This window comes from Mandrillus leucophaeus, unplaced genomic scaffold (genome assembly GCF_000951045.1).
Source record: "Mandrillus leucophaeus isolate KB7577 unplaced genomic scaffold, Mleu.le_1.0 Scaffold295, whole genome shotgun sequence".
In the NCBI taxonomy this organism is placed as follows: Eukaryota; Metazoa; Chordata; class Mammalia; order Primates; family Cercopithecidae; genus Mandrillus; species Mandrillus leucophaeus.
In genome coordinates this window covers 1,295,993-1,309,529 of record NW_012103087.1, presented here as the reverse complement: position 1 = coordinate 1,309,529, position 13,537 = coordinate 1,295,993, and the positions used below count along the sequence as shown (strand labels likewise).

Here is a 13,537-nt window from a genome sequence, read left to right as displayed (position 1 = left end):
CTTCATCAAGAACTGTCCTATGCTAGTTTAACTATCAATATACCAAAGATTCTGCTACTAATTTCTATGCATTGCAGATATTACTCAGCATAATTACATATCTTTGTCCATTGTATCTACATGACAGCTTTTATAACTATATGTCCACTTAAAATTATGTTTCAGGCTGAGCACAGTGGCTCGGGCCTGTAATCCAAGTGCTTGGGAGGCTGATCACTTGAAGCCAGAAGTTTGAGACCAGCATGGTCAACACAGTAAGACCCCATCTCTACAATAAATTAAAAAAAAATTAGCCAGGCATGGTGGCATGCGCTTGTAGTCCCAAGTACTCTGGAGGCTGAGGGGAGGACAGCTTGAGCCCAGGAGTTGGAGACTGCAATAAGCTATGATCACGCCACGGCACTCCAGCCTGGATGACAAAGCCAGACCTTGTCTCAAAAAAACAAAACAAAACTATATGTATCAATATGGTAACTTTCAACAGTCCTTATTTGTTTCAGGATGATAAGCAATCTGAGTGATGTGCCTAATGATTACCTTAAAATAATGCGAAACCTTGAGATTCCAAGTTAATAAGAAACGTACATAAAAAGAAATATATGTCAAGAAGTAAACAAAGTTTTTAACTTTTTAAAAACAGTGCTATACAGATATAAATTTAAGTAATCACCACTTGAAAATAAGGCTTTACTGCAATTTCTATTGACATTTAATATGTCAATATTCATGGCATAACATATTCTGGTATAATATAGAATGGTATAATATATTCTACAACAGAAGTTAATATATTCTGCAACATAAATTAAAATTTGAATATGGTATAAGAATAATGTACTGATTAACCAAAAACCTCTGATCCCTGACTTTTTGGAAATAAATATATATTGAAAAAAACATCTATATAACATTGAACAAGAATCCATGGCAGTAGCAATCTCCACAGAAATGTAAATCCAAAATTAGGTAGTCCTAGTTGCAGGCTTTGACCCAGGTAATCACCTCAACCAATCAGGGGTAAGGCTCAAAGAGATGTAAACAAATAATGTTAAGCGAGCAAGCGCTGCCAAATGAGAGACCCTCTCATCTCTATAATATAACCAATAAGGCAGGAAAATCTCTCACATATTTTGGGAACATATGAAATGGTAATTAAAAAAGCCTTCTCCACAAAAAATACATTCAATTAACCAGACCATTCCATTGCAGTAATTAATTCTAGTTCATTACGATTTTCTGTATTTTTTTTTTTTGAGACGGAGTTTTGCTCGTTGCCCAGGCTGGAGTGCAATGGCGTGATCTCGGCTCACCGCAACCTCTGCCTCCCAGGTTCAAGCAATTCTCCTACCTCAGCCTTCACGAGTAGCTGGGATTATAGGCACGCGCCACCAAACCTGGCTAATTTTGTATTTTTAGTAGAGATGGGGGTTTCTCCATGTGGGTCTAGCTGGTCTTGAACTCCCGACCTCAGGTGATCCACGCACCTTGGCCTTCCAAAGTGCTGGGAATACAGGCGTGAGCCACCGCACCCAGCCGTTCATTACAATTTAAAATCTGCACTGAAACCTCACTATACAGCTTTTCACTGTAAATCAGATAGGTGAATCAGAGTAGATTTTCCCATATTTTATCCAGAAGGAACACGGCCCTGTTGTGTCTACCCCCAGAACATCAGTCTCCTCCTCATCCCCAATACCGCAGGAGGTCTTTTCATTACACTGCTATTAGGAAACAGCTGTCCAGCAGGAGTTTGAGGGGTGAGAGACACCAGATTCGCAGACTTCTGATGTGAAAATCAGAGTAAGATTCACATTATAGAGAAGCTTAGAAATTTATTTCCAAGGTGCTTACCGCTGGGGCCTCCTCAATGATCTTCTGATGTCGTCTCTGCACACTACAGTCTCTTTCAAACAAGTACACAGCATTGCCATGGTGGTCACCAAACACCTGGACTTCTACATGCCTATATAAAAGCAAACACATGTTAATATATTTGTTAGGGGTGATAAATATCACATTCATTAAGCTAAACTGTTAGGTACAATCACCAGGATTTCTCCACTTTTATTTTATTTAAGTAAGATCTGATATTTTGACCTCAAATTAGAGGTTATAGACTTAGAAAAAGAACCACAGGTCAAATGAGATGGCTTACACCTGTAATCCCAGCACTTCGGTGCCAAGGCAGGCAGAATGCTCGAGCCCAGGAGTTCAAGATGAGCCTGGGCAACATGGTGAAACCCCAATCTCTACAAAACAAAACTAGCCAGGCATGGTAGCACATGCCTGCAGTCCCAGCTACCCAGGAGGCTGCGGTGGGAGGATCATCTGAGCCCAGAAGGTTGTGGCTGCAGTAAGCTGAGATTGTGCCATGGCACTCCAACGTAGGTGACAGAGTGAGAGACCCTGTCAAAACAAAGAAACTGTAATCTTGTAAAACTCAGTGAAAACATTACCATTTGCAGGATGAATATTAAAGAGAAAAAAATCTCACTACATAAAATGGCAAATAATAAAAGACATTTCTCCAACCTGAAGGAGAATGAATAAATGAATGAATATTTTTAAAAGACAGAAAATAGAGACTAAAGTAGGGATACGTAACAAAAAGAACAAACTGTCAAAGAAAAGACTGATAAGTTTGACTACATTAATATTACAAATTATAGTCACTTCATATACTGTCAAAAGACCAATGAAAAATTTTTGTGACCTTTTGTTTTTAAGCAACTCTTAGTTAAATTTTATGAAAATAGAAGACTGAAATTAAAATGGCTCATCCAGAAAAGTTAAATATATTAAATTAATATGGACCATTAGTATCTTAGAAACATACTAATAAAAAATCATAATAAAACCCAAAAAAGGGCCAGGCACAGTGCCTCACACTTATAAATCCCAGCACTTTGGGAGGCCGAGGCAGGAGGACTGCTTGAACCCAGGAGTTCAAGACCAGCCTGGGCAACATAGTGAGACTGTTTCTTAAAAAAATTTTTTTTTAAATAAATTAGCCAGGCATGGTGGTACATGCTTGTAGTCCTAGCCACTCAGGAGGCTCAGGCGGGAGGATTCCTCAAGCCCAGGAATTCAAGGCGGCAGTGAGCTACGATCGTGCCACTGCATTCCAGCCTGGCTGATAAAGTCAGACCCCATCTCTAAGGAAAAAAAAACAACAACCAACAAAGGTACTTACATGTTGATTATAAAATAGTAAAATTATGATAAATCATATTAAGAGTGAATGTACGTAACCTTTGTGGAAATAAGGCTAATACGGTCTATTTGGTGAACATGAAAGCATTCTTCTCGGTACATTTGTGATACGGTCACACTGTAGTTCACTTCACCTATTCACTATCATAATACAGGGGTGATCAGCAAATATATTTTCCTGTTGATTTTTTAAAATAAAAACTGTCAAACATAGAAGAGGCAAAAAAAAAAAAAAAAAGGCCAGAAAGTCGTATAAATGTATTGCTTCAGTACAATAGGTCATTTCTATTCTTGTTTACTTCATGAAGTATGTTATTTAACCACTTCAAAGAATTTCTCTTCTTGCTGGGCACAGTTGGTGCACACTTGTAATCCCAGCACTTTGGGAAGCCAAGGCGGGCAGATCACCTGAGGCCAGGAGTTCGAGACCAGCTGGGCAACATGGTGAAATCCCGTCTCTACTAAAAATACAAAAATTAGCCAGGTGTGGTAGTGCACACCTGTAATCCCAGCTAATCAGGAGGCTGAGGCATGAGAATCACTTGAACCTGGGAGGTGGAGGCTGCAGAGGGCCGAAATCGTGCCATTGCACTCCAGTCTGGGTGACAGAGTAAAACTCTGTCTCAAAAATAAAAAAAATTTATCTTCTTGATATATCAACTTTTCTGAAAGTTCCCGTTTTGAATTTTCTAACCTGTCCAATACATTCTCTTAATAAAATTCTTGGAGCTGATTTTTTCGTTTTGGATTTCTTGCCTTGTTGACTTTTCCTCTTTATCCATAAGCTATATAATCACCAAATACATTGTTGCCATTATTTTGAACAAACTGTTATCTGTTAAATCCATTCAGAATAGGAAAATATTCCTATGTTAGAACAGGAAAATATTTTACTTCCACCTATTCCTTCTCTAATTCTTTTCTATTCTTTATGTAGCTCCAAGTTTCTGACCAAAAACATTTTATTTCACTCTAAAGAACATCTACTAACATGTCCTGCAAGGCACGTCTACTGGTGACAAATTCTCTTAATTTCTGTTTGTCTAAGAAAGTCTTTATTGCTCCTTCATACTTGAAGCATAATTTCATTGGATACAGAAGACTAGCTGAGTTGTTTTTCTCTGAACACTTTATATGTCACTCCACTCTGTTCTTGCATGGTTTCTGGTAAGATTTCTTATCTTCATTCCTCTAGTATTGTCCTTCCTTGTGGTTTCTTTCAGTATTTTCTATTTGTCTTTCTTTTCCTGCATTTGAAGATGATGTGCGTAGGTGTACATATCTTGGTATTTATTCTTCTTGGTGTCCTCTAAGCTTCCTGGTTCTGTAGTTTTGCATCTGTCACTAATTTTGGAAAATTCTTGGCCATTACTACTTTAAATATCTCTCCTGCTGCTAATTCTTGTGGTATTCAAATAACGTGTTACATCCTTTTAAATTGTCCCAGAGTTCTTGGACATTCTGTCCTTTTTACTTTCATTTTCGTTTCTCCTTGCATGTCCGTTTGGGAAAGTTCTATTTATCTATGTTCAGGATCACTGATTCTTTTTGTAGCTGTGTCTAATCCACTGATGAGCCCAACAAAGGCATTCTTCATTTCTATTACAGTGTTTTTTATTTCTAGCATTTTCTTTTGATTCATTTTCAGTGTTCCCATCTCTCTGCCTGCATTATGCATCTGTTCTTGCAGGTTGTCTATTTGTTCTATTACAGCTTTTAATATATTAATCAGTTACTTTAAATTCCTTATCTGATAATTCCTAAATTTGTATCATATCCGTCTAGTACTGCTTACTTTGTTTTAGTCCGTTTTTTTCCCTTGCCTTTTAGCATGCTTTGTAATTGCTAAAAGTAGAACATGATGTATTAGGTAATAGGATCTGAGGTAAACAGTCTTTTAAAGTGAGGCCTTAGGGTAATCTGGCTAGAAAGGAGGCTGTGTTTAATGTCTGCAGTAGTTGTAGATGCCAGATGTTTCCGTTTCCTCTAGTGTCCTTGTTGTGTTTTGTTTTTAATACCAGTGCCTCTGGTTTCCCTAAGAACTCCTTATTACATAGTTACAGCTCCTCCATTTGTAATCCATTGTTACTATATGGGAGTCTTGAAGACATGTGTCTTAGTCTTTTTATGCTGCTATAACAGAATACCTTAAATTGTGTAACTTATAAACAACAGAAAATTATTTCTTACAGTTTTCAGGCTGAGAAATCCAAGATCAAGGTACTGGCAGATTCAGTGTCTGGTGAGGGTCCGTTCCTCATAGATGGCATCATGTTGCTGTGTCCTCACATGGAGGAAGAGGGAAGGGGCAAATAGGTTCCTCAAGCTCTTTTATTGGGGGAACTAATTCCATTCATCAGGGCAGAACACTCAGGACCTAACACCCACCAAAGGCCCCACCTCTTAATACATTAGGGATGGGGGTTAGGTTTCAACATGTAAATTTTGGAGGGATACAAACATTTAGACCATTGCAACCTGGTAGTGGGGTGTGGGGCAGGGAAAGCACTCTATAAACTTATGATTAAATCTCAAGTCTTTTAGTGGTTCTGTGTTTGTGCTGTGAAGTGTTTCTAAGTTGTTTTTTCTTTCCCTCCCCTTAGGTGAAATGGGAAGGCTAAAGGGGGTTGTGGTTGGCTAACTACCTTCCCCCTGAACAAAAAAGGCTCTGGCAACATCTCCTTGGAGTTATGATTTCTTTTGTTATGGAGAATAGAATGCTCTAGATCTCTTTCAGATTGGTTACTTTTCCCTTCTCAATGCTGTAAAACATGAGGGATTTTTTTTCTTCTTGGATTTTTACTGTGGGAAGCTGATGAGGTTCTTGGAGGCAAACCCCATGAAAGTAAGAGGTTCCTCTAAGACTGGGTCCCAAGGAGTTTCTCCCTTGCACACTGGCCCACACTTAGCTTCAGCCATTTTTCAAAATTCCCACGTAAGTGTTAGGGCTCCAGCAGCTTCTGCTCCAGGTAAACTGATCTGGCTGTGACTCACTGTACTTGCATGCTTGTCCAGATTTTAGAGTGAAGGCTTGTCCCATGGCCTCGATTCTCTGATGGTTCTAAAGCCACAGACTTTCATTTTGGTTAGCCTTTTTCTTGCTTTTTGGATGTGACTGATGACTTTCAAGCTCTTTACATGTTAGAGCTGAAATGTTTGTTTTTCTAATTCCAATTGTAAAATTCTACCATGATATGGTTTGGCTGTGTCCCCACGCAAATCTCATCTTGAATTGTAGCTCCCCATAATCCCCATGTGTGGTGGGTGGGACCTGGTGGGAGGTAACTGAATCATGGGGGTAGGTTTTTCCCATGTTGTTCTCGTGACAGTAAGTCTCACGAGATCTGATGGTTTTATAAAGGGTAGTTTCCCTGCACAGGCTCTCTTGCTTGCTGTCATGTAAGACATGCCTTTGCTCCTCCTTTGCCTCCTGCCATGATTGTGAGGCCTCCCCAGCCATGTGGAACTGTGAGTCCATTAAACCTCTTTCCTTTAATAAATTACCCAGTCACAGGTATGTCTTTATTAACAGCATGAGAACAGACTAACACATACCACTTCTGACTCTCCCTCATCTTTTAGCTGCTCCAGGTAAGAGGAAACACTACAGTAGGGATTCCAGGTTATGAAGGGAATGTGTGGGGGCCACATCAAGAGCACAGAGCAATTCTTGCCTGAGTTTTGTTTCGTTTTGTTTTGTTTTGAGATGGAGTCTCACTCTGCTACCCAGGCTGGAGTGTAATGGTGCGATCTCGGCTCACTGCAACCTCCACCTTCCAGGTTCAAGCGAGTCTCCTGCCTCAGCCTCCCGAGTAGCTGGGACTACAAGCGCATGCTGCCATGCCTGGCTAATTTTTTGTATTTCAGTAGAGACGGGGTTTCACCGTGTTGCCCAGGCTGGTCTCGAACTCCTGAGCTCAGGCAATCCACCCTCCTTGAACTCCCAAAGTGCTGGGATTACAGGCATAAGCCATCGTGGTCAGCCCTATCTGAGGTCTTAGAAGTTGGAAACACTTTTCCTTTGGCTGCTTATAAGGGAAGTTCAATGAAGATCTGTGTTCTGTTAAGATTTCTGTAGTTATTAAATCAGTCTTATTTACCTTTTTCTGATTGACCCTTTTCTGTGCAGCTTTATCTAACTTAGAGTTTCTGGAGCACAGCGTCTAGAAGTGTCTGAGAACCAGGCGGTGCATCAAATCCCAGCTGCCCTAATTCAGCCACTGTCAGAGTATGGCCAAAGAGACAGATGCAGCTGAGTTCTATCATGAGCGCCTTGATATTTTCTAAGAGTCTTAACATTTTCATTTTCATATTTATTTTATTTATTTATTTATTTTTAAGACGGAGTCTTGCTCTGTCGCCCAGGCTGTAGTGCAGTGGTGTGATCTTGGCTCACTGAAAGCTCCGCCTCCTGGGTTCATGCCATTCTCCTGCCTCAGCCTCCCGAGTATCTGGGACTACACGCGCCCAACACCACACCTCGCTAATTTTTTGTATTTTTAGTAGAGACGGGGTTTCACTGTGTTAGCCAAGATGGTCTTGATCTCCTGACCTCGTGATCCGCCCACCTCGGCCTCCTGAAGTGCTGTGATTACAGGCGTAAGCCACCGTGCCTGGCTCCTATTTACATTTTTAATCCATCTAGAATATGTATTATATATGAACTGAGGAAGAAATCTGATTTCTGTTTTTTCTTCCCAAATAGTATACTTTAAAGGTGGTTTCTTATCCCAGTCTTTAAGATGTATTAAACAGTTTTGATAAGATTTGTGAAATATCTTGATATCGACTCTTCTCCGTTATCAGCACCATTTTGACAATCTTCTGGCACTGCATTAGTTCAACAGGTAATTATTTAGCAGGACATAAAGGACACACGGTATGATTATCAGGATATTTAAATGTTATTACTAGAGGCTATTCTCTCTATGGAGTAGCCATTCTTTATTCCTTTACTTTCTTAATAAACTTGTTTTCACTTTACCATATGAACTCACCCTGAATTCCTTCTTGTGTGAGAGCCAAGAATCCTCTCTTGGGGTCTGGATCAGGACCCCTGTCTGGTAACATCTTTCTGGTGACCACAGAAGGAACAATACTAAGGAAATCCTGACCCAAAGGCTAACTTTGGGTAAGTACTGGGGTCTGGTAACGTCTTTCTGATGAACCATGGAAGGGATGATACTGAGGAGACCCTCCAACCCAAAGACTGCAGCACTGATTGGCCAACTGTGGGTAAGTGGGGTGCATATACCTGGGTAAAGAATGGGATTGGGTTACAGGCTCAACTTAGTGGAGTTAAAGTCTCTCCTAAGACAGAGTGGGTTAAAGGCCCCTCTCAATAAAAGGCAAGGATGCTTGACTGAACTTGGGTTTGAAGCCCAACTTAGGAAGGTTAGATTCCTTCCTAAGATTTAGGGGGTTAGAGGCCCAACTCAGGAAGGTTAGATTCCTTCCTAAGATTTAGAGGGTTAGAGGCTCCTCTCAGTGAAATTTCTCTTGGCTAAGAATGGGTTTGGCACTACGGATGTTAACTGCTATTCTGTTTGAATTAATCTGCCTTGCACTCTTTGCTGATGGTGGTAGGTGACAGGATTAGGCATGTACAGGATGGTGGGATATGGGGAGCTTTTACCTCCCCAAAAGGAGAAACTTGAGAGCTGAAGGAACTGCTAGAAAAGATCCCTTCTTAACTGACAAATGGCCACCTGAACTTTTGATTTAGTGTCAGTTGCAATGGGTGGGTCTTTCTCTGGCCTCTCTGAGCACCTTGCCTTCCCCGTCCTGCCACAAAGCAATGCTTTTCTTCTTTCCCTTCCCTTTCTCTTTCTGTGCAAACTGATTGAATGAATGGCAAAAATCACTGTTTATCTCCTCTGTAAAGTTTTGATTAATAAAAAAAGGATTTGTGAGGCTAGTCTTAAGCTGTAGTGAATCTGGTGTGCTTTGTGTGTCTTTCTGTATTGTTCTGTCACAGAGATGGGTACCTTAGGATAAAACACAGGCTTAGAACCCCATAAGCCCACTGTTTAAGATGGCCCAGCAAACTAGTCAGTTATAAACTTTGCTGCAGGTCCCTGGGAAAAAAACTGGATGAGGTTTCCCTCTTGTCTTCTATGTCCTTGGGACATGTAACCATGTAACCATGTGGCCTAGCTTTGTCTTTTCACAATGGTGGTCCGGGTTCAGGGTTCAATTCCTGGCTTAGGGAATGAGTCCTTTTTTTCTGTTTGTCTGTGTATTTATATGTGTTGTGTATGTAATATGAAAGAGCTTTGATTAACTGGTTTAAAAATAAGTGCTTATATCAATTATTTTGTCAGAAAAGCAAAAAGTATAATGTCTTTTAGTTTACGTGATTTAAGTAATTTTTGAGAAATTGAAACAATTCTACACGTAAGGTGTGTATAGAAAGTGAAATGCGTTTTTGGTAAAAGATTATAAGAAGGCATAGGAATGTGGATTTTTTTTGTCTAGATTAAAAAGTTAAAGGATTGTTTTAAGTTAGATAAGATAAAGCTTAAGGTTTAAGCAAGTTGTGGAAGGTTTGTAAAAAATTAATCTTTGTAAAAGAAATTGTGTGTGTGAACATATTGTCTAAAGTCAAAGGGGTATTCAGGTTTTCTGTAAATTGAACATTGGAATAAAAGCACAACAGGTTTTTCTTAGAGCACTAATCTGCTCTTTAACAAAAATTTGTAAAGGGTTATAGAAAGTTTATGAGAACCTCACTTTATGGTCAAACATTAAAATTGGGTAGATATGTCTATAAGGTTTTATTGAAAATTGGGTTTAACATTAATAGTACAGTTATGTAAAGGTGAAATATGGCATAAAAGTCATACAGGAAGCAGTGTCAAATGTGAAACAGTGTTTAGCTTTCCTCGGGCTATATTTGTATAAATATGTTATTAGTATGTGTTCCAAAATAATGGGAAACTCCTATAATTCTGATATGACTTAGTGCACCTTATCAGTATAATTATAATTGTTACACAAAACCATTGTATGCAACAGAGGTAACCAAATTTCTTTGTCAATTGTGTTTTTAACTGTGGCTGTCCTAAAACTTTTTGTCATCCATAGACAATTATTTTGTTTTGATCCTCTTCAAAAGGAGATTATTATTATTATTATTATTATTATTATTATTATTAGACTGAGTCTCACTCTGTTGCCCAAGCTGGAATGCAGTGGTACAATCTCAGTTCACTGCAACCTCTGCCTCCCAGGTTCAAGCAATTCTCGTGCCTCAGCCTCCCAAGTAGCTGGGATTACAGGAGCGTGCCACCATGCCTGGCTAATTTTTGTGTTTTTATTAGAGACAGTGTTTCACCATGTTTGTCAGGCTCCTGACCTCAAGTGATCCACTTGCCTCAGTCTCCCAAAGTGCTGGGATTACAGGCATGAGCCACCAAGCCCCAAAAGGTGATTTATAATCAACTATACAACTCTAATAGGTGTTCTTGAATGCAGGTTTCATTTAACTTTGGAGATTGTGACATTAGAAAAGGGAAAGAGAAACTTTCAGGACTGTCATGGAAAGTTGAAATGTTCATGTATGTCAAGCAAAACAGAAGTTAACCGTATAGACTAAACTAATAGAAGTCTGAAGTAACCTTTTTTGACTTGTTGCTTAAAACATTGCTGATCCTGTTTTGTTCTTCAGAGTCAAGGAAACTTTTAAGTTATTCACAGCTTTTTAAACAATTAAGTAATGTACATACTCATAAACAAAATTTGGAGCATATTTGTTCCTCTCTGATTTCTCCAGAATTTGGAAATTACTTATGAGTATCTTAACTTATGGCAATATAGTTATTTGCATAAATGCAGTAAGAATCTGCTTTCCTTTGCAACGGGGCACAATTGGAGAAACTACTGGTTATTTTGCCAAGGCTTTGACTGGAATGGCATGCTTTCCTTTAAAGAATCAAACTTGACTTGTAAAGCTAATAAAAGCCCCTGGGGAAAACTGGCCTCGTACCTTGTTTACACAGTCTCTATACAGGGTTCCTAACCTGTAGTAAGTAAAGAATGTCACTTTCCGACAGACTCAGGAGCCCCAAGTTATCATGAGACCTCAAGAGGAGAGAAATTTACCCAACTCATAGGTATTTGAGGGTATAAATCCATGGCTGGGCTTGGCTTAAAAAAAAAAAGGTCTTCTCTAAGGTTTCTTATGGAAGAGTTCTATCAAAACTAATTTTAAAAGCCTATATGGCAAACAATTATTCTTGCTGCACTTTGTACAAATAATCAGGCCATGTATAATAAAGCAAATCAGCCTTACCATGATTTCTCTTTAGTAAAAATGGGAAACTGGAGAGAGAAAAATTGTGTTTCAAGAACTATGGTACATTTGTTATTGAATTCTGGTTTCATCAGTTGTTTTTGAGATTTCCTGCAATTTAGACTAACCCTGCTTATTCCTGTGGAGCAACCAGTGATCTCTGGATGCTACTGAGAAGAAACAGGAGGGATTGGTAAAGCAAAAATCTGGATCAATATTCTAATCCTGGGCATGTATTGGAATCACCTAGCAACCCCATATCAGCTTGGTTCCAATAGTTGCCCAGTTCGTGGAAAGTCTTCTAATTTAGTTAACTTGGGATAATCTTGCTTATTTTGCTTTACTGTTGTGGAATATATTACTGTTGTACTCTTGCCGGGTGCGGTGGCTCAAGCCTGTAATCCCAGCACTTTGGGAGGCCGAGACGGGCGGATCACGAGGTCAGGAGATCGAGACCATCCTGGCTAACACGGTGAAACTCCGTCTCTACTAAAAAAATACAAAAAACTAGCCGGGCGAGGTGGCGGGAGCCTGTAGTCCCAGCTACTCGGGAGGCTGAGGCAGGAGAATGGCATGAACCCGGGAGGCGGAGCTTGCAGTGAGCTGAGATCCGGCCACTGCACTCCAGCCTGGGCGACAGAGCGAGACTCCGTCTCAAAAAAAAAAAAAAAAAAAAAGACTACTTCGTTTTTTTTTTTTTTTTACTATCAAATTCTAATCAAATTTCATTTACTATGCCATGCTCAGGACAGTTCTCAGTTTTATAGGGCCTGAAACGAAAAACAATTTGGGGGTCTCCTTCAAGGAGAAGAATACAAAACTGCAAATACAAAATTAGGTCAGGGTCTTGGAAGAGGTTAATGCCAAAGAAGGGCCTGAAGCTTCAAGTCTGTTACCTTTAAGGTAAATCTCTTTCCAGTCACGGTTCCCAAATGAATTATTCTTTTCATTTGACTTACAGGTCAAAAAAAAATATATATATATATATATATACACACACATATATATATATGAAATTTTTTTAACAACTGTCATAAAAATCTATGAAATGAGAAACTTTATAATCAGCATCTTAAACAACAAACATGAAAATAAAATTCCAGAAAAAAAAAATAGGGATTCACATTGCATTTGCTACAGTGGTACCCAGAGAAGTAGCTTAGTGCAGTGGCTTAGATATGAACTCTGGAGTCAAACTGCCTGGGTTCAAATCTCAGCTTTACTACTTAACAGCTGAATGACCTCAGACAAGTAACACAACACAACTACTCTGTAGCTTAGTGTCCTCACCTGTAAAATGAAAACAGTACTTACCTAATGAGATTGTTGTAAGAATTATATTAGAATTATAAGGACAGCAAGATTATTTAGCATGTGTAAAATACTTAAAATCTGGCACATGGTAAGTGCAATATAAGTGTTAGCTCCTATTATTATTAGTATATCACTTATAATTCAATTTAGAAAATTACTTCCATTTCCTGAGCATCTCAACTGACAGAGTTCTATAAATATAGCTGAATTTATTACAATAATTTGCTAATATTGAAAAAACTCTAAATTTCATCAACAAGAAACATACTGAATGAATTAATGGTATATTAAGATCATAGAACCACTAGGTCACCAACAAAAAGAATGAGGCTGATCTATAATTACTGACATGGAAAGATGTCTGTGATAATAGTATTAGTAAATAATATTAGTGTATAAGATTCTATTCACTGGCCGGGCACGGTGGCTCACGCCTGTAATCCCAGCATTTTGGGAGGCTGAGGCAGGCAAATCACAAGGTCAGGAGTTTGAGACCTGCCTGACCAACATGGTAAAATCCCATCTCTACTAAAAACACACAAATTAGCCAGGCATGGTGGTGTGTGCCTGTGATTCCAGCTACTTAGGAGGTTGAGGCAGGATGACCACTTGAACTTGGGAGGCAGAGGTTGCAATGAGTCGAGATCATGCTATTGCACTCCAGCCTGGGCAACAGAATGAGAGACTCCATCTCAAAAAAAAAAAAAAAAAAAAAAA

At 39.2% G+C, this 13,537-nt stretch overlaps 1 protein-coding gene across 1 annotated transcript in view; it reads right to left on the bottom strand.

The window, feature by feature from the left end:
- The window catches only part of MCCC1 (methylcrotonoyl-CoA carboxylase 1 (alpha)), a 90,519-nt gene that overhangs the window by 45,120 nt on the left and 31,862 nt on the right, over positions 1-13,537 (bottom strand). The window contains exon 8 of the mRNA XM_011986168.1: positions 1,852-1,963. Within this exon, the coding sequence (XP_011841558.1) occupies positions 1,852-1,963 (112 nt within the window). The remainder of the gene's footprint in view (positions 1-1,851; positions 1,964-13,537) is intronic.